At 27.8% G+C, this 23051-nt stretch overlaps 2 protein-coding genes across 2 annotated transcripts; both read right to left on the reverse strand.

Moving 5' to 3' along the window:
- Nucleotides 1-3989: 3989 nt before the first annotated feature.
- HO173_012628 (uncharacterized protein) lies at nucleotides 3990-5596 on the reverse strand (the record flags this gene model as incomplete). The annotated part of the gene is made up of 4 exons (XM_037314463.1): nucleotides 3990-4823; nucleotides 4870-5353; nucleotides 5455-5536; nucleotides 5578-5596. The coding sequence occupies 4 exons, from the start codon at nucleotides 5594-5596 to the stop codon at nucleotides 3990-3992; spliced, it is 1419 nt and encodes a 472-aa protein (XP_037158628.1).
- A 14835-nt stretch (nucleotides 5597-20431) lies between these two features.
- Nucleotides 20432-22044, reverse strand: HO173_012629 (uncharacterized protein; the record flags this gene model as incomplete). The annotated part of the gene is made up of 4 exons (XM_037314464.1): nucleotides 20432-21172; nucleotides 21227-21592; nucleotides 21646-21787; nucleotides 21836-22044. 4 exons carry the CDS (start codon nucleotides 22042-22044, stop codon nucleotides 20432-20434), a joined length of 1458 nt encoding a protein of 485 aa, XP_037158629.1.
- Between the last annotated feature and the right edge of the window lie 1007 nt (nucleotides 22045-23051).

The raw sequence follows: 23051 nt of genomic DNA on the forward strand, positions 1-23051 counted from the left end.
TTATTTCGAAATTAATAAATAGATTAAACGGGCTAATTAGAATATAGAACGCTATCTTTAAACGTATTATAATTATATATAAGACGATTAGTCTAGATAGTTATCTATTATCGAGTTTATCGATAATAATACTATATTTATAACTACGAATATTCTATTATTCTTTATAAATAAGAGCTTTTACTCTTAAATAAGTTTTAGCTTAGATATTATCGACTATAATATTACTCGTAAGCGCCTTAACGCTACTTAAGCGAAGAATATTATCGAGTATATATAGTAAATTCTCGACTATATTTAAAGTAATATAAATTATATTTAAAAGGCTATAATAATCTAGATTAATAAGCGACGCTAGAAGATTACTTTTAAAGTAGACGATATAATCTTTCTTAGTAATAAGAATATTACTTCGAATCGATCGTTATGAAAGCTAAATAATAAGAGATATAGTTTATTTAAAGTAATAGATCTCGTAGAAACCTCTTATCGCTTAGAGCTCTCAGTGAGTATAAAGATTTATAATATATTTTATCTTAATCTCTTAAGCCTCGTATCGATAAACCTCTTATCTAAATAAATTAATTCTTTATCGAAGTATATTACTATCGAAGATCGAATTAAATAAGTAATAAAGAAGATTATCGCCTTTAAATTTATTAATAATCGCTTTAAGTATTAGATGAAATAGAAGAGTCTTAATAAGAATCTTAAATAATATAACTCGAATAGTAGCGAATTTGAAAATTATTAAGATATAATTAATAATTTTTATAAGTAATACTCGTAAGTAGTTTACTAAGCTCGATAATACTATAAATATCGTATTTTTAAACGAATTAAAATCGTTCGATATTTTATAATAACTTTATTTTCTTCGCGTTCGCGATTCGATTTCTTAGATCTATATTACTTTATAATAGCCGCATTTTAGATTTATTAGATCGTCTCCTCTTATTAATATAACTCTTAATATATTTCGAGACTATATTAGATTATACGCGAATCTTACTATCGTTATCGCTAGATATAATCGATATTAACTAGATAACTTATTATAAAGAAGTCTATATTAAACTAATTTAATACTAAATTAAAATTTAGCGTTTACGACTTAATTTAATTTAAGATCTCTCGATTAATTAACTCGCACTATTTTATTAATATTCTTTATACTAAAATATTAACTCGAAAATTATTATTATCTATTAAAATACTTATATTTATTACTCGTCTATTACTATATCGATTTCTTTTAGATTAGAACTTCTATACTCGTTATATCTTTAACTAGCGACGATATTAACGCGAAGATCGAGATATAAGCTCTTACTATCTATACTATCGTCGAGAAAGATCGTAGTATTAAAGATTCTAAATATTAAAAGTTCTTTATTATTTTATTAATTTTTAAGCGAGCGTATATATATACTAGTTTTATTACTCTTTTACTTATTAATTATAAGAGTATAATTCTATAAAAGAGAGAGGTAGTATTACGATCGTATTCTATATCTTTCTTAATATATTATTTAATTCTATAATCTATTAGAGTCTAGCGTATCTTAATAGAGTTATCTACTATTATTTAATATCTTCTATCTATATAGTTATTCGATATCTAATTATCTTATTTAATATATCTATATTAATATTACATCTATATCGATTCTAATAAATCTCGCGATTAAGATTTTAAAAATATATTTAATATAGAATTATAAGATAAGTTTAGTATTTAAATTAAATAACGAGTACGTAATATTAATAGCTATTTATCTTTTCTTATTATTTTTTTAATTAAATATATTATAATCGTAATAAAAGTTAATATTTATATATCTTTCTCGAAATATAACTTAAATATTCTTCTATTCGATTAAAACGACTAAAATATTTCGAATATAATAAAAGAATTTATAAAATATATTATTAGCTAATTAAAGTTAATTTAGAAAATACGATTAAAAGATAAGTAATATCTTCTATAGAAACTAATTTACTTAAAACTATATAGTTCTATATCGCTTAATTACTTATTTAAAATTAAAATTAATAAAATTATATCGATTAAACTCTAAGTTATCTAAAAAACTATTATTAGAAATCTTATTATTATTATAACGAAGCGCTTAGCGTTAAAATTACTCTTATTAATATTTATAATTTTTTATTTTTTTTAATATTAATTTAGATTATTATAATAATATAACTTCTTTTATAATTAATATAAAAGTATAATAATAAGCGCTAATCGTAATTTTATAAAGACGCTATTAAGTTTTTAAAGTAATGAAATAATTATTTAACTCGAGATAAGTTTTAATCGCTAATACTTTTAAATATACTATTTATCTATTTAGATAAACTAATATAAACTTATTAACTTCTTTAATTAAAAGTATCTAATAAAAGCGATAAGAGTCTTCGATAATTAAGATTTTTATCTAATTATCTATAGATAAATAGCTATTAATATTATTTATAGATAATATTAAATTATTAAGTCTCTAGATATTCGATAAAAAAGCGATAATCTATACGATAGTAATCGAGTAATCGTCGATATTAAATTCGTAATATATAAAGAATAGCTATTTTATATAGTATTTCGACTATATATTAAATAAGAATTTTATTTTTATTAAATCTTTTAATATAATAGCGACTCTTTACTTACTCTTTTTATATTCTTTAATTATATTAAGTTATTTTAGATAAGATTCTCGAGTATTAATTATAATTTAATTATATTAATTTACTTTAAAGTATTTATTAATATAGAATTAAGAGAACTCTAAGTCTTTAAAGTCGTTATTATTAAATATAAAATAATTTTTAAATAATATAGCGAATAGATCTTTATTATTATTATAAATCTTATTATAAATAAGATTTTCTTTATTTTATAATAGATTACTTAAGCTTAATTTAATAAAGATTAAATCTATATTACGCGTTAATATAAAAGAATATTATAAGACTATAAAATAATATACGATCTATCGAAGATTATAGAATTTTTATACTTATTATTTAAGATAGTATATTTTTTATAATAATATAATATCGTTAATAACGAAAATATCTTTAACTTTAATATTAAGTTACGTATTATTTTAACTTAAATAACTCTTATTATAAATATTATAATAGAATTTTATAAGCTTAAGAAAGTTATATTTTATTAAGATAAGACTATTATATTAAATTAAGCTCTTAAGATTATAAATTATAACGATTAATATTAAATTTATAAACTTAGAATATTTATTACTCTTATAAAATATATATTTTTAAAATTATTTTAATAAGTTAATAGATAATAAATAATTAATATTAATTAAATAATTAGCGTTATTAATACTTTACTCTTTTTTAATATATATCTTATAGTTTATATTAATATAGCTTCTCGACTAATACTATTATATATAATAATTATAAATATCTCTAAGCGTAGATTAAATAATATTATTAATTTATCTATTTTATTCGTTATTATTTAGATATATAATATCGAAATTAGCTATTAAAAAGTAAGAAAAGAAAATATAAATAGTAATTTTTAAGTCGCTATCGATAACGTTATAGTCTAAGCGAAGTTATTTTATCTTATATAGTTTTAAATTATAAATAACAAGTAAAGGCCTATGAATTAAATTCATGGAGTTGGATTTTTCATTTTTCTAAGTCAAATGGAGTTGGATTTTTCTAAGTCAAATCGAATTTTAGCCCTAGCCCTAAGTCAAATCGGACTCTGATCGCTTGCTGTACGTTTTTGACCTACTTCCACCACTACAAAATTGATTTAATCTATGTAGTATAGACATATATGTGCGGAGAGAGGCGCGCTAAGGCCTAATTAGGAAGGTATATCGAGTGTGGAGGATTGATCCGTAACAATTACCTACAAAAAACAGAGAAAGGCCATGTCCTCATGGCAAGAAGTATCGAAATACCGGAAAGAAATGGAGATAACGTGTCAATTAGTGCTGTGAATCCCACAATATCTCCTGCCGCAGTGAAATCTTTCGAATAATGAGATAGCTGTAGACATCGGACGGTTTCAATTCGTCCAAATATGCATCGTCCGATGTCCCTCCTGCAGAGGCCCAATTGACTGTGATCGTCGCAGTAGATCCTCCTCTTGTAACGTCATTGCAGTGATGTACCATATTAGTGGGGATGACAGGCCAAGTTGCAGTGGTGTTCTCCGCTTGCTGAGTGATGATTTGACGTGGGATCTTGGAGAGCTGAGCCGTGTTCTTGACGATGGTGGCCTTGTTGCCGCTTGGTTTCTCCGCAGTGTTCTCCGCATTTGCCTGTTGTAGTTCCTCCTCTTGCTCCTCAATGTAGTGGGGATAACAGGCCAAGTTGCAGTGGTGTTCTCCGCTTGCTGAGTGATGATTTGATGTGGAACGGCCAAGTTGCAGTGGTGTTCTCCGCTTGCTGAGTGATGATTTGATGTGGAACCGTGGAGAGCATATGACGTGGGATCTTGGAGAGCTGAGCCGTGTTCTTGACGATGGTGGCCTTGTTGCCGCTTGGTTTCTCCGCAGTATTCTCCGCATTTGCCTGTTGTAGTTCCTCCTCTTACTCCTCAATGCAGTGGGGATGACAGGCCAAGTTACAGTGGTGTTCTCCGCTTGCTGAGTGATGATTTGATATGGAATCGTGGAGAGCATATAACGTGGGATCTTGGAGAGCTGAGCCGTGTTCTTGACGATGGTGGCCTTGTTGCCGCTTGGTTTCTCCGCAGTGTTCTCCGCATTTGCCTGTTGTAGTTCCTCCTCTTGCTCCTCCTCTTGTAGAGTATCAGACTGAGTGGCTAGCTCAGTGGCTGACTGAGTGGATGACTGATATGACGTGGGATCTTGGAGAGCTGAGCCGTGTTCTTGACGATGGTGGCCTTGTTGCCGCTTGGTTTCTCCGCAGTGTTCTCCGCATTTGCCTGTTGTAGTTCCTCCTCTTACTCCTCAATGCAGTGGGGATGACAGGCCAAGTTACAGTGGTGTTCTCCGCTTGCTGAGTGATGATTTGATGTGGAATCGTGTGGAATCGTGGAGAGCATATGACGTGGGATCTTGGAGAGCTGAGCCGTGTTCTTGACGATGGTGGCCTTGTTGCCGCTTGGTTTCTCCGCAGTGTTCTCCGCATTTGCCTGTTGTAGTTCCTCCTCTTACTCCTTAATGCAGTGGGGATGACAGGCCAAGTTACAGTGGTGTTCTCCGCTTGCTGAGTGATGATTTGATGTGGAATGGCCAAGTTGCAGTGGTGTTCTTCGCTTGCTGAGTGATGATTTGATGTGGAATCGTGGAGAGCATATGACGTCCGGACGCGTTTGGTGTGACTACAATATTTGAATGTTAGTTTAACCTATCTACCGCTGGCTTGGGAGGAGTATGTAGGGGAGGACGTATCCGTTCGGGCTCTTTTTGAGGGCCTTCCAACGCGTTTATGAGCAGTAGTAGGTAGCTGTTAGGCTCACTTGCGGCCTCGATTGCCAGCAGTAGCGGATTCGCCGAGGGGTGGCCTGGGGGCGTCAGTAAGGGGCTCTAATTGGGCGAGGGGTACCGAAGACGATTGTGTTCATATTGGTGGAATTGATAGAATTGGTAGAATTGGTAGAATAATGGAAGAATAACAAACAGGTGGCAGGATTATTATCCGATCCCGGACGCGTCTGGTGTGACTACTATGACTATTATATTTGAATATTTATTTAATTCACCAATAGTAGGCCAAACTTCATAGTTTTTACAGCGTTAGAAAGCGTAAACTGAGCTCTATAATTTAGGAAATTATGAAGAAATAGTATCCGTAGGGAGCTGGTTATTTCAGAGTGTAAAACTTCTACACACAAATTTTTGATAAGGGAAGCGCGGAAGGGCTACCGGGCTGACTTAGCCGGTCTAACTAAAAAGCGTATAGGACCCGAATTTATGATTGGCTGCACATACAAATTCAAGGTTTTCTAGCTTAGCCCTATCTTATTTTTTTATATATACTAATTACTCGTTAATTTTAGATAATTTATTATAAAAATAGTAATTAAAATATAAAGTAAAATCTACGTCGATAAATAGTTAAGCTCGAAATATTAAATATTATATTATTAATATTCTAAAAGCGTTAAAATATAAGATCTTTCTTTTAAGTCTAATATAAAAAGTATTTTTTTAATTTATTAAAATTAATAATAGCTAAATTCTTATTATTTATAAAAAAAGCTTTCTAATTAATAGTCTTAAAATCGTTTATTACTTTATCTCGCTCTATAATCTTATTCTAATATAAGAGATATAAAGCGTTATTAAAGAAGAATTTTATAAAAAGATACTAGTTTTAATAATTAATTATTTCGCGAAGAAAAAGAGTATCTTTAAAGATAATATTAAAATTATTCGCTATTTAACGTTAGTTAGATTTTAAAAAAGAGTTTAATAATAATATATTATAGATATAATAAGTCTTTTAGCTAGCTCTAAAAATCTTTATAATATTATTATATAAATTAATAGAGAGAATAATATCTTTAAATATAATTTCTAATCTTCTAGATTTATTTATAAAAATTAAAAAGCGATCGCGTCGCTCTAGTCTAGAGCTAAGATTATATATATTTTTTAATCTATAATTATATTTATCTAAATATTTTAAAAAGAGATTAATTATTAAAAGATTAGAAGTATTAAGATTAATTAGATTAAATTTAATTTCGCTTAATATTAAAAATCTCTTAAATTACGAAGAAAGAAAGAATTATATTAAAAGAAGTATATATAGAAAACTCTTAAATTAAGAAGAAAGAAAAGATTATATTAAAGAAAGTATAAATAGAGAACTCTTAAATTAAAAAAAAAGAGAAAATTATATCGAAAAAAGTATAAATAAAAAACTCTTAGATTAAAAAGAAAAGAAGAGTTATAGAGAAGAAAGCGAAGATAAAAAACTCTTAAATTAAGAAGAAAGAGAGGATTATAGAGAAGAGAGCGAACTTAAAAGTCTCTTTATAAATATATAAATATTTAATTATAATAATAAATATAGAAAACTTTATCGCTTAATTTTAATTATAGATATATATTTATAGCTAGAATATTTATAATCTTAATAAGATTCTAAGTAGATAGAATAATATGAGCCTATCTACTTAACCTACGCGATTTACTAAAATTTAAAAAAGTTTTTTTAAATAATAATCTAGTTAAAGATTAAGTAATTATATTACTCTTATTTTAAAATCTAATTAAAAGATTAAATATAGTTAAGAGAAAGAATTATTATCGCTATAATCTTATTTTAATTAGAATAATATCGTTATTTTCTCTTAACTCTCTTAGTAAATTAAATTTCTTTATAGTATTAATAAGCTAATTATTTTTTATTTAAGTTATCTTTTATTACTTAGCTATAACTCTAAAGAATAAAAAATTTACGAGATTTAAAAATTACGATAAAATAGTTATATCTACTTATAAAAATTAGATTTTATATTTAATTTAATATCTAGCTCGAAGTCTAATTATAGTCTCGCGAGCGAAAACGAGTTTTTCTTCTAGAATCTTTTTAGAATAAGTTATTATAACGAAGAAAAGAGAGAAAAAAAAAAAACTATACTCTTATAAGAGATAAGATTAGATTAAATATATAATAAACGCGTAGTAAATATAAGTTAAAGATAAAATTTTATATTAAAGTAGTTAGAAATAAAGTAGAAGAGAATTTATTTTTTATTTAAATAAATATTATCTATAGATAATAATAACTTATTAATAATATTTAATTAAATAAATTATATATAATAATAATAGCGTAAAGCTAGATTTAATTAAATATATTATTTATAATAATAGATAATATTAATTTTTAAGTAAAGTAAAGCTAGATTTAATTAAGTATATTATTTATAATAATATATAATATTAAAATATTTAGCTTCGCGCGTTATAGTATATAAAAGTTATTATTAAATAAAATATATTAAAATATATATAGTCTATAGATTTTAACGTCGCGATTATAGATTATTAAAAGATTTTAAATAAAGTAATATATAAAGAAGAAAGTAAACTAGATAATTAAAAATCGAGAATACTATTAAATTTAGTATATCCGCTTTTATAATCTTAGATCTTAATATTATTATAAAAAGACGTAAAATAATAAAATGAAAATCTAAAAGAAATTTTTTTTTTTTTTTTTTCTCTAAGTTTTATATATTTATCGCTATAATTCTAATCTCTTCGCCCGTCTAATAAGAAGTATATAAAGAAGAATATATTCATTTAAGCTATTTTTAAGAGTCTTTTAACGCGTTTATAAGTAGTAGTAGATAGTTATTAAACTCGCTTACGATCTTAATTATTAATAGTAATAAATTCGTTAAGAGATAATTTAGAGACGTTAATAAGGGGCTCTAATTAGATAAGAGATATCGAAGACGATTATATTTATATTAATGAAATTAATAGAATTAATAGAATTAATAGAATTAATAGAATAATAAAAGAATAATAAATAGATAAAAGAATTATTATTTAATCTCGAACGCGTCTAATATAACTATTATAACTATTATATTTAAATATTTATTTAATTTATTAATAGTAGATTAAACTTTATTATTTTTATAGCGTTAGAAAGCGTATATCGAGTTCTATAATTTACGAAATTATAAAGAAATAGTATTCGTAGAGAGCTAGTTATTTTAGAGTATAAAACTTTTATATATAAATTTTTAATAAGAGAGCTTAAGAGAGCTAGCGAGCTAACTTAGTTAGTCTAGCTAAAAAACGTAATAATCTTAAATTAATAATTAGCTATATATATAAATTTAAGATTTTTAAACTTAACTCTATCTTATTCTTTTATATATACTAATTAATATTTCGATAATTAGATATAAAATAAATTATTTATAATTAATAGTTCTAATAATAGAATTAAGTCGCTTATTAATTATATTATAAATATATTAAGTAAATATCTTACTTAAACTTTCTCTTATTAAAAATTAAGATTTTTTAAATTTTAAAAAATATATTATATTTAAGTAAGTTTCTTATATTATAATAATTCTTAAATTCTTAAATATTATCTTTTTATAAATACTTCTTCTCGAGAATTAATATTTAAAGAATTCTTATTTATACTTAAACTATTTAATACGATAAAATATTTATTATTAAAATTATATTTTTTATATATATAGCTTATACTATCTTTATAAGTTATCTTAATAATAATTAAAATAAAATTTAAAAGACTTTTAATTCTAGCTAGTTTCTACTATAATATAGAGAGAAGTTTATTAATTAATTCGTTTTCGCTTTTATAATTAAAACGTTTTAAAGATATATTAATAGAATTTATCTTATCTAATCTATATAAAATTAAGAAATTATATAAAGAGAGTTTTATTATCTAGCGAGCTTATCTACTATTTAATATTAATTACTTTATAAAATACTTTAAATTATTATAATTAATAAGAAGTTTAATAAAGTAAAAACTTCTTTTTAAATAGTAGCGCTAATATTTAAATATTATAATAATTATAAAAAATTCTTAATTATATATTTTATAAGTATACTCTATATCGATTATCTTTCTTAAATAAAAAGCGATTAAATATTACTATTTATTCGTATATAGCTAAGTTAATATACTCGCTATAGCGAATAATAAGATATTAATTTTAATTTAAATTAAAAGCTAAGAGTTAAAATACTTAAGAAGAGACGCGATTATAAAAGCGTCTTTTAGCTTTTTAAACGTATACTTTATAACGTCGAGCTATAGAAATAATTCTAACTTAATATCTTTTTCGCTTCTTTTAAAAAATTCTATTAAAGAGTTTATAATTTAAAAATAGTAATAAATAAATCTTCGATAGAATTTATAAATTTTAAAAAGATTTATATATTATAATAATCTTTTAATTTTAATTACTCTTAAATTATAGTTACTCTATATTTATCTATAATAATATTAATAATAAATATTATAAAGTCGAGAAATTCTACTTCTATAATAAAAAACTTATATTTCTTTAGATTTATATAAAGACTATATTATCTAAATTAATTAAATACTTACTTTATATAATTTAAATACTTCTTCTTTATTTTAAAATATATAAGAATATTATTTAAATATATTATATAAAACTAGTTAATTAGTTTAATTAAAGTTTTATTAATATAAATTTAAAAGATTACTAAGATATTAGTTAAGTTAAATAATATTATTAAATACTTAAAGTACTCGTAATATATATAAAACGCTATTTTTTATTTATCGCTCTTACGAATTTATATACGATAATAAATATTCTTTAAATTAAATTTAATATATCGCTTAAAACTATTTAGACGATTAAGTATCTTATTAATTAAGAATAATAAATATCGATTTTTAATAGTTATCTTATTTAGTCTATAATAGTTAATATATAAATATAAATCTTTATTCTTTTTTAAAATAAATAGAATTAAAGCTTTTATTAAACTCGTAAAGTATTTTATTTAACTTTTCGCTAGAGCTTTATTAAGATAAATTCTTAGCGCTATTAACTCTATATTAAATAAGTTATATAATAAATTAAATAATAGCTTCGCTATAATTTTAATAATATAATTATAATTCTTATATAATAATAATTAAGTTACTTCTTTCGATAAGAATATATCTTTATATTCTTTTAAGTTATTAGAAAGTTTAGAAATAACTTCTACGCTATTTATATAAACACTTTTTATTTTAATTATATTAATTTTATATTCTCTATCTACGATTATTATTTTAATTATAACTAATATATAAATAATCTTATATCTTTTTAAGACGTTCGCGAATTATTATAACGTTAGAATCTCGAGCGATTACTTTTCGATATTAAAACGCTAGATTTAATCTTTTATATTTATCTTAATTCGCTTATCGATTAAAATCGAAAGATCTAAAATTATCGAGAGATCTTTCTTATTAATAATATAGAAAATATATTTATAGCGCTTAATACGCTTTTAATTATTTTATAGACGATAAGTTATCGAGTAGATATTATAATAATAAATTAATTTTTTATTTATTTATATAGATTTTAATAAGAGATTATTAATTTTAATTAGATTCTACTTAATCGTAAAACGCTAACTTATTATATTTACCTCTATACTATTATTAAAATAAATTTTAATAAAAGTTTATAACTCGCTTTAATTATTTAAAAGTACTCTATCTTTATAGATAACGATAAAATAAATAATACTTCTATTTTTACTCTCGTTATTACGAAGTCTTCGATAAGAGTTTCTTTTTTCTCGCTAAGTTAATTGCGTAAAGCTTATAATTATTAATTAAATTAATTAATATACTATTAAGATTTTTTATTTTCGATTTTTTCGATTTAATATAGATAGTAATATAATATTCTTTTTCTTTATAATTATAATATTTTACACTATTTAAATAAAACTTATTATTCTTAAATTTATTCTTAAACTTATAATCTTAAAATTATTTATTTCTTAAATTAAAGTTATTTTATCTTCGCGATAATTATAATTTTTTAAATTAAAGATTTTAATTTTCTCGCTACTAGCTCTCTTATAAGTTAGAAATACTATTTACTTTATATTCTCGAGAAGATTCTTATTTTTTATTATTATTCTCTAAGCGTATTATAAGCGTTAGAAGCTTATCTTATTTTATTAATATAGTTTAAATATTAACTAGCTAATAACGAAGATTTAAATAAAACTTTATAAATAAATAATATACTTATTAATTTTTAATATAGAAATTTATTTAGATTTTTAATAATCGAAGATAATTATCGAATTAATATATAGTTTAATTTTATTTTTAATTAATATTTATATATACTTAGACGACGTTAAGTCTAAGATTTATTAAATCTTTAATTTAATTTAATAAAAAATTAATAAACTTTTATTATATATAGTTATAATTCGAAAATCTATCTTTCTTATTAGTCTATAATTCTTTCTAATTATTATTAAAAGATTAATAAATTTAAAGAATCTTATTCTTTTTTATAAGAAAATTTTTCGAGATTAAGCGAAATATCTTATTTATCTTTTATATTAAAGCTCGATACTCTTAAATACTCTTTTTATAATAAATTAATAATTTCTTTAATCGAATTATTTTTCGAGGCTATTAGATAATATTATTATATTTAAAATTAATATTATTTATAATTCTCTTTATTTCTAAAATCGCTAATAATCTCGATCTATTATTATCGCTATTACGATTATAATCTATAAATATTTTATCTTATTTAAGCGAATTAATCTTCGCTTTTAAAGATTAAAGATAATATTCTTATATAAGCGCGTCTTAGTAATAAGTAATATACTCTACTCTATCGTTTAGAATATAAATAAATTCATTAATCTATTCGTTAATATCTTATTTATTATTAAAGATACTCTTTTAACTATTAATAGTAATATCGTTATTATTATTACTACTTATTATTTTTTTATTAAATTATTATCTATAACTAATAAAAAGATCTCTTTATTAAAGTTTATAATATATTCTAATATATCTAATAATATTATAATAATATTTTAATTTAATATTATATTAGCTAATAATAAATCGTTTTATAAATATTAAGATTATACTCTAATAGTAATTACTATATTAATTTTAAATCGCTATCTCTTAGAAGAGTTAAAGAATTAGAATTATTAAATTTAAAGAGCTTTAAAATTATATAGTAATATAAAATTAGAAAAATAAATATATTTATATATCGATCTAATAGTAAAACTAATTCTTAAAAAAGTAAAGAAAACTCGAGAGAAATCGCTTACTTAAGCTTATTTGCTAAGACTTCGCTAAGACTTTATTAAGTATACGTTAAACGTATATAAGTTAAGTAATCTAGAGTTCTCTTACTTAGAATTCTTAAGTTTCTTTTCTAATATTAACGCTAATAGCTAAGTATAAGAGATTTAAAACGCTCTTCTAGAGATAGATAAAGTAAATTATTAATAAAGAGTTTAATAATAGAGTTAAATTAGTCGTTACTAACGACTAAATATAAAAGATTTATTATTAACGCTAACGACTAAGTATAAAAAGTCTAAGACGCTTATCTATAATTAATAAGCGAGAAGTTTTTTATAATAAATTATTAGAGATAAACGAAGTAAGTTATTAATAAAAAATTTAAAGATAGAGTTAAGTTAATTATTATTAACGACTAAGAATTTCTTAAAAGCTTAATATTTCTTTCGAAAATAATATCGACTTTAGTCGAATTAATTCTTAAATAATAGAATTCTTAGAGAGTATTAAGCTATTAAAGATTTTAAAAATTAGAATTAAGTTTATTAATTAAAAAGTCGAAAATTATAACTAGTTCGAAGAGTTTAAATATCTAATTTTTTCTAAATATATATTAATATAAACGAGATTCTTAGTAGATAAGTATTATTATTTATAGATAATATTTATTTTCTAATTAATATTAAATATCTTTAAATTACTTATTTAATCGAAAAAGAGATAATTAAAAGTTAGCGAGTTATAAAAATAAATTTAATAGCGTAAATACGATATTAATAAGTATTATTATTTATAAATAATATTCGTCTTCTAATTAATATTAAATATCTCTAAATTATTTATTTAATTAAAAAAGAGATAATTAAAAGTTAATAGATTACGAAAATAGATTCGATAACGTAAATACGATATTAATAAGTATTATTATTTATAGATAATATTTATCTTCTAATTAATATTAAGTACTTTTAAATTAATTATTTAATTAAAAAAGAGATAATCTCGAGTTAGCGAGTTATAAAAATAGATTTAATAGCGTAAATATAATATCGATAAATATTATTATCTATAGATAATATTTATCTTATAACTAATATTAAGTATCTTTAAATTACTTATTTATAAATTAAATCTTCGAGTAAATATCTTTATAAGTTATTAAAAAAGTAATAGTATATACTAAATTTAATAGCTTTATTCTTTTTTTATTAGAAAGAATATCGTCGATAATAAATAAACTATTAAAGCTAACTTATTAAAAGTATAAAAATACTTTATATATTAAGAAAGTAAAAGTAACTTAAATTATTAGAAAAAGACTAATATTATTAAATAATAGAATTAAAGAAAGATTAATATTAAAAAGTATATTACGCTATAGTAGAAGCTTTAAATAATATTATAAATATTCGAGATAATATAATTAAATAAATAAGATTCGCGAATAATAATAAGAATAAAATAATAATTTTAAGAATAAAAATAGATTATTTTATTATAGTAGAATAGAATATATTATTTTAGCTAATTAATATCTCTACTAATTCTCTATCTATTACTAATCTTTTTTAATATTTATACTTTTTTTTTAAAATATTTTTTTTTATTTTTTTTTTTTTTTAAAACCTCAAATTTCTTTTTTTTTCTTTTTTTTTTTTTTTTTTTTTTTTTTTTTTTTTTTTTTTTTTTTTTTTTTTTTTTTTTTTTTATACTTATTCTTATAGAATATATTATTATTAATTAAAATAAGTAACTACTTTATATAAGCGTCGAATTTAATAGTATAATTCTCTAATACTTAGTTATTTCTAATTATTTATACTATATTATAACTCTCCTAAATATATTAGAAAATAAATCGTATATCGAATAATAATATTAATAATATTATATAAATAAAATATTAACTATAAAGGTTACTAAGTAATATATATATCGAAGTTATTAGAGTATTAAGTCGCTAAGAAGCTAGCTCGAATAAAGTCTAGCGTAAGTCTAGAGAAGAAATATCGATTAAAACTATAATATTACTCTTTTCTTAAATAGTTATATCTCTATAATTTAAATTATAGCGACGACGAGGTAATAATAGCGAGACGATCGTTATAATTTATAATATACTAGCCTTTATAATCTAAAGTATATTTACTACCCTCTAAAATAATAACTTTAAACTTTTTCTCGTAGATACTCTTAGTATTCGATCGTAGTATTAAGCTAAATCTTATATAGTAGATTTACGAATATAGATAATAGAGGTATTAATATAAGATAATAGCTCGAGAAGATACTTAAAGTAATAGTATAGGGTGCTGAGAGATAGTATAGTAGATTCGTAGTTTTAGCGTATTGCCGAAAAAAGGGGAAAAAAAAATCGAAATCGAATAAGGTCAATTCGTTTAAAAACGCAAAGTTCGATAATTTATCGAATCGAAACTAATTTAAATGCGCTAGCCGTATGCGGCTAGGCGAAACGATTATTACTAGTTAGAAAAAGAAGAAGAAATTTATTACTACTACTATAGATAAGATCTATATCGTTATTACTTCTTTATAGTCTTCTCTATAGTCTATTTCTTAATTATAATAGCCTTTATCTCTTTAAACGATAATATCTTTAAGATTATATATATCTTAGTCTAATTAAATCGATAACTATAATTAAGATATTTAAAATATTAATCTTCTTTCTTTAACTAATTCTTTAGCTATTTTAAATAAAGTAATCGCTATAAGCTTAATTTAAACTTCTATTTATTAATCTCTTTTATATTTATATATATAGTCTTTAATTAATAGAGATCTTAATTAGTCTTTCGTAAATACTTAATAACTAAGCGAAAGAAAGATAATAAGATATCGATAATTTATAATTAAAGCTTAAGAGTAATAAGTCTTCGTAGTATAGCGATCTTATAACTTTCGCTATAGTCTAATAGCGTAATAATAGCTGAAAATCGAGTATAGAACTCGTTAAATATCTTCTTCTTTTTTATAATAAACGCCGAGTTATAGAGTAAGATATTATTCTTTATTAGCTTATCGTAATTATTAAATATACTATAAAGCTCTAAAATTATCTCTTTTATAGTATTATAGAGATTCTCGCTTAGTAAATTTACTCGTATCTTAAGTATATCGAATATAATTAACTTATAGTAGTCTCGAATATAATTTATTTTATCTTTTTACTAGAAAATAATACGATACTTTATCGAAACTTAAAGTTCAGATGAAATCGCTACTCGTCTTACTTCTCTTTTTTACTATAGAAGTAGAGTATATTAGAGTATTTCTTATTATTTCCGATAATAAGAATAGTAGAAATAGATATTCCCGTCTTAGTAACTTCTAATTTAATTAATTATTTATCTATATCGAAATTTAGAGACTCTATTAAAGTAATTATTTCTTCTTTAATAATTAAGATCTAAATTTTAGTTCTATAATTTCGTATTCGTAGTAGTAAGAGTCTTTATATTAAAACGATAAAGGTCTCGTAACTCTCGAAGTCGTATTATAATTATATTAAGATTCTAAATAATAGTATTAAGATTATAAATCTAGGCCTAATAATACTAAATCGTTAATAACGATTTAGAACGAGTTTCTTCTTAATTCGAGTTCATAACGAATTAGATAGAGATCTCTCTATTAATGTAGATAGATAATAAATAAGATAAGCGAGAGATAGTCGAAATATCTCCTCGTAGAGGCTGAGTAGATAGATAGATAGAGAATCTCTCTACTAATATAGGTAGGTAATAGGTAAGGTAAGCGAGAGATAGTCGAAATATCTCTCCGCAGAGGTAGGGTAGATAGATAGATAGAGAATCTCTCTACTAATGCAGGTAGATAACAGATAAGGCAAGCGAGAGATAGTCGAAATATCTCCTCACAGAGACAGGGTAGGCAGGCAGGTAGGGAATCGTCCGAATATCTTCTCCACAACAAGGCGATTAAATAATCGATATTCGAGAGATCCTCGCAGGATAGGATAGGCAGGCAGGCAGGCAGGTAGGGAATTATCCGGATATCTCCTCCACAATAAGGCGATTAAGTAGTCGATATTCGAGAGATCCCCGCAGAATAGGGCAGGCAGGCAGGCAGGCAGGTAGGGAATCGTTCGGATATCTCCTCCACAACAAGGCGATTGAGTAGTCGATATTCGAGAGATCTCCGCAGAGCAAAGCAGGCAGGCAGGCAGGCAGATAGGGAATCGTCCGAATATCTCCTCTACAACAAGGCGATTAAGTAGTGATATTTCGGTATTAGAGATCCAGGGCAGAGCAGATAGGCAGGCAGGAGCAGGCAGGCAACAATAGCTTAGCTCACAACTATATTAAATAGTTAATATTATATCAGAAAATGAATCGTATATCGAATAATAATATTAGTGGTATTATATAAATAAAATATTAACTATAAAGATTGCTAAGTAACATATATATCGAAGTTATTAGAGTACTAAGCCGTTAAGAAGCTAGCCCGAATAAAGCCTAGCGCAAGTCTGGAGAAGAAATGCCGGTTGAAATTATGATAAAATATTATAAAAATAAAACGCTATCGTCTATTTTAATCGTTTATTCTAGAACTAGAAAGAGATATAGATAATAAATAATTCTTAAGTTAAGATTTAGCTCGTAGTTAATTTAAGCTTTAACGCGATTATTAATTATCTTATAATTTAAAAAAATGAGCGAATATCTAATATTAATATTAGACTATATTCGAATACTTTTTACTTATAAATCTTAGAAATAAGTTATTTAATAATATAGAGATATTAATAGATTTAGCGATAATTTAATAAGTAAAAGAGATTTATTAAATAGTTAACTTCTAGAATATATAAGTAATTAAACTTTAGAAATTTAATATATTATTTAGATTCTCTAAAGACTTAGCTTCGAATATCGTCTAAATACGCGTCGGTCGCACCGGCGGTACAGAACTTTCTGACACGAGTGGACTCCCACGCCCGTCGTCAATCTTAATGGCTAAGACACGGCTCTCGATACATGCCACCCCTACCTCTCTGGGCTCCTTCGGCGCTTCAATATGGAGCTCCAAGAGAAAATGAACAAATTGGGAGAATGGAACTCCTCTCGACCCCTACCGCCACCCCCTCAATACTTCAGTTGGAGAAATCGCAACTACGCAACCCGTCTAGCTAAGCAACACTAGAAACCAAATAATCGACCGAAAGCGTCGCAAGTTAGACGGGTCCATGTGCTGTGACATCTTGAGCGCTGATGTTGAGCCTCCAGGGTACAGGTGGCCGTGTAAGAATGACAAGCTGCAACCAAACTCCTTTCGCTGCTAAGTGTACCTTTGAGCACTACAAGGCTCGTCGCTAGCTTTTTGAATGGTCTGGAATAGAAGCACCTTCAAGTGCAGGTGCCTCCAGGATTCTCTCAATAGGGTCACGACTTGCTTCACCGTGCGTGCTTGAACAAGTGCACTTTCGGCGATCGCTGATGGATGATTATACCGGGGTGACAAGGCGTTGGGAGGCACGGTCAACATTTCCAGCTTCACCTGTGGATTCGGTATGGTTGAGGCATCTCTTCGAGGACCGTGGGACGACACACCTCAAGATGATTGCGTAGGGGTCACTACCGTCAAGGTGGCTTACTTGTGGGTACCCAGCATCCATAGCTCCCAGACTGGATGACGGCTCTTCAAAACAGCTTACTTTCGCCAGCACCATACCTCCATTTACAGACCGATCTGCCATGCTTACTCCTGTAACGACTACCATAATCCAGTGAACAGAAACTTCCTGCTTGCTCTCTCTGCAATTCAGGTCTATCATGCACAGCTTCTTTACCTGTGCATGTCACGGGGTGAAGTCGGCCCGTAATGTCAAGCATTGCTGAGATTTTCGCCAGGATCTTCGTTGAGCGAGTATTTATGTGATGTTCTTTTTTATTTTGTCTCATCCCTTAAGAAATCTCAGGCATCTATTTGTACTTTCTTCCTTATCTTCCGTCTTGTACATAGATCAGACCCTAAAAATAAAAATCATAACTAGTGATAGTCAGCATCCCAGCCTCAGTCCTTAACACTGGAAAGAAACATAAAAAAATGTGAGAAAGTAATCGTCCAAATGTTACCCTAGCAAGGTCAAATTGCAACAACAGCCAGATTCTTTGATTTGCTGAAATGCTTCAACGCGAGTGTAGAATTTTTTAAGAGAGCAAAGTTGTACAATCTCGGTCAAAAGACTTCGAGCTCCTGGCGACCTACCCCATCATGAAACTGTCTCTTAAAACCTTTGCAAGAACCTTGGCGCTATTGAGATACTCATCTTCTTGCTCGGGACGATGTGATAACCTGGACCCAGAAGAGTGGGCAATGGTATTTCATCTCGCCGTCTAGGATACCAGAACACGCGGAGAAACCAGCCTACGGCATTCTTCAAGCCAACACTCCAAGTGGAAGTTGAAGCTAACGATCCATTGACACAGCACTGCACCCAAGGTCGCCGAGGCGCCATGAATTATGGGCGTACAGAGTGTGAAAAGGTTTTAAAATGGCCTTTACCGAACTTGAATCTATGCTAATTGTGAAGGTCCTCTTGTTTCATCGGGCTGATGCTATCTCCTATAATGATTGTACTTCATACCTGTTGTTCAAAGCAACAGCAAGTGATCAGATCAAATAGTCTCAGTGTGAGGGTCTTGCTGTTCAATTGCAAGTAGCAATAAGTGTCCAAAATCTTGAGACGAGTCAGAGGAGATGCGGAAAGATGGGAGCTAAGCACAGAGCAAGCAAGAATACAGCTCCGTGGAAGCAAGCTGCAGCGTATGGGAACCATCTCATACCTTGGCATATACGACAGTACTATTAGCCTACAAAACAATCTAGACGAGGATAGCTAAGCTTTGCGACACACACTCACGGTACTGCCAGCGGTCTAATTCTAGAGAGCTACCATGGCTGACTCCAATGATGGCTTTGAAGTTTGAATGGGTTTCACGTCTTTCAAGTCGTCCGAGTTTAACGCGGGCCAACTTGACATGAGACAGGTGCTGCACGCATGAATGGACGAGTTGAGAATGCACAATCTCGCATCAAAAAGAGAGGGGCAACGGATCATGACATTGAACCCATCAACGCTGAGACCTTGTTGGACTGATATCACGAATGTTGTTCTCTAAATGCTTTTGCTTTCTGGTATCTAGTCATGGGTCGCAGCACATTTTGCAACCGAGAAAATACTTTCGCTAACATCGCGCAACGTGCTCCATGACTAAACTCTCTTCTTGATGAAAAATTGCTGAATAACAGACCTCCAGGCGGCATGCTTTGAGGGTGGACCCGCCGTAGAAGCTTGCGTCTGAGACTATCATGGCTATTTAGCGGTCTGTATGTCGTTTTGTTCCTGGCGACACAAAGGTTACTTCGTTGTATCACATTCGAGAAAACTCGGAGGCGGCTGGAAGTTTTCTCGAGACTGCGCGGGTCTTGTTTTTCCACTAGTGAGCTGCGCTTACAGGACTTTGGTGTGATGGCAATTTCGTATGTTAAGCCCCTGGTGGTGCTACACCCTTATCTCAAGATCCAAGCGCCACAAAGAGTATCTTGTTTATTCGAGAGTCTTAATTTCTGAAGGATCGCTAGGAGGTGTGAAGAAATCGGTCTTTGTGCGCTCCATCTGAGCAGGAGGTGTAGGCATGCTGATTTTTTCTGGCGGTCCTCCATTCTGAAGGTGATGTTGCAGAACGCCACCTGCGGGGACTGGTTGATCGTGTAGAGATGCAACGCTGAGATCTGCGTTCGGGGCAGGTTGGATACCCGTAGGTTGGCTTGAGGGCGTCGCCTGGCCTTTGGAGGCAGGGCGACCGGGTAGTGCTGTTTGATTGTGATGTGTGAATGGCCGACTTGCGGGCGCACCCACAGTCTCGGTTCCCTGACGCTGTGTATGTCTGCTCGAACTTGTGGCAACGCGAACAGCAAGAGAGTGCAGCGTTGCGACGGCCTCCTTCCTTTGTTTCCCGTCGATGCTTCCCACGCCCAAGGCTGTCATCTCGTCGTCTCCAGCATCGATCCATCTGACCGGTGCTGAGAGAAATAATCTTTCTGCATCTGAGCCTGCTGCTATGCTGAGACAGTCTCTAACTTGTTGGTCTAAAACTGGTGTTTTCCCGCATTCAAAGTCCAATTCCCCGCCGTACTTCATGGGTATGTTTGCGATATCGATGAAGGATATTAAAGTAGGTAGGACTTGTTTGTGAGAGAGGATGAATATTTTGGAGGTAGTAATAGGGTCGAACCATTTCTTAATCCAACCCCAGACAGTTGGGAAGAATGAGGGTGCACCGATAATCTGGGGAGTCTAGTCAGCACACACCATTCAGTGGCATGTCGGGTAGCAACTCACGAATATTCGATCCAATGTTTCGGGGTAATGAGCCGTAGCCAGCGTGCTTGCGTCCTGCATATGACTCTTCAGATTCCAGAATTGCTTAAGTCCTACATGTGAAATATCGACAATGTTGTTCGACTGGTCGACGGGTGTTTCAGGGTTGGGTCTTCCGGGTACCGCAGAGCATAGGGGCATGACAAACCGAGTGAGGTTCTCATACAACGCGAAAAGCCGGAGCATCCTCGAAGGCGAGGGACCTTTTTCCTTGGATTTGGAGGTGGAGGAGGAGTATGCTATCATCTTTTTGGAATCTAGCTTGCCAACTTCGTAGAGATAGACGGGAATGCCACGTCTGTCTCGGCGACCAGTCCATTGTGGGTACTTTGAGAATCAGCGTTCCGTGCAACTCATCTCGAAGAGCCTCTCTAGCTCACGACACTCCTAGCCTCCTGATAGTCATGGATATCTATTTTCTCATAAAGAGCGTCCAAGTCGTTATCCTTGCGCCATATCTCTGTGTCTTTGAACTGGGCAAAGGCCTCTTGAGGGACGAACTTTCGAGCTCGTAGGTAGCGGCTGGAGAAGGATTAGCGGTGGGCCAGTAGAGGTATGTGAAATGCATACATGAGGGTACCATCGTCATGACTGGCTTTCTTAACGTCGGTAGCAGGAGTATAGAGGCCTTCTTTTGCGGCCAGCTTCCTGAACTCCTCAAATGCCGACTCTTCTCCTGTGGTGAGATGCCCAAGGTGACCTTTCAGCCGGGCCTCAGCACTGGCCGCTTCAGCTGGTGGAGGCTGATGCTGATAATCAGGTGCAGCATCCATGGTCATGATTTCCCAACGTCAATCGGAGGTCATGGCCTGGTGGTGGTTCGAGTACGAGTATTTGAGCTCAAGTGAAATGACGCACTGGATTATTCATTACGTAGGGCTGAAAGGAGTCGGCACTGAAACATTCCGGACGCCAAGGCCTCCTGCGCCAAGATGTCGGATAACCGCCCCACCGGAAGAAGACCCGCCTGATAACGATAATGGCCAATATTGCCCGTACAGTAGTCGGAAGGGGCTTCCTGCGGGGGCGTTTTTTTTCTCTTTTTTTTATAAAATTTTTTTTTAAAAAACTTAAAAAAAAATAAAAAACCACCCCCATAAAAAAAAAACCCCCCCCCCCCCCACAAAAATAAATTTTTTTTTTTTTTTTTTTTTAATTTTAATTTATAATTTTTTTTTATTAAAAAAAAAAAAAAAATTTTTTTTTATTTTTTTTATATTTTTTTTAAAAATTTATTTAATAAAACTATATTTTTTTTTTTTTTTTTTTTTTTTTTTATTAAAATAAAAAATATTAAAAATAAAAATAAAAAAAAAAAAAAAAAAAAAAAAATTTTAAAAAAAAAAAAAAAAAAAAAAAATAAAAAAATTATTAAAAAAAAAAAAAAAAAAAAAAAAAAAAAAAAAAAAAAAAAAAAAAAAAAAAATAATTTTTTTTTTTTTATTATTAATAAAAAAAAATTTTAATTATAAAAAAAAAAAAAAAAAAAAAAATTATTCTAGCGAGTATTAGAAATCTTCTCGAGAAATTAGCTTATTACTATCGCCTTAACGTCTTAAATTTCTTAAGAATTCCTCTTAATAATAGTTTTACAAATTTTATAGTCTTATTATTAGAATTTTATCGAAGTATATCTTCTTTAAATTAGTCTAAAGCTCTTATATAGTTTAATACTCTTTCTAGCAATATTATAAAAGCAATTATATCTCGCTCTATATTTACTATATATAATAATTTCTCTAAGATTACTAATATATTAGTATTAAAGTAACTTCGAAAGTTTAAT

Source organism: Letharia columbiana, assembly GCF_014066305.1.
Source record: "Letharia columbiana isolate WasteWater2 chromosome Unknown Sc0000087_s0, whole genome shotgun sequence".
NCBI classification, from domain to species: Eukaryota; Fungi; Ascomycota; class Lecanoromycetes; order Lecanorales; family Parmeliaceae; genus Letharia; species Letharia columbiana.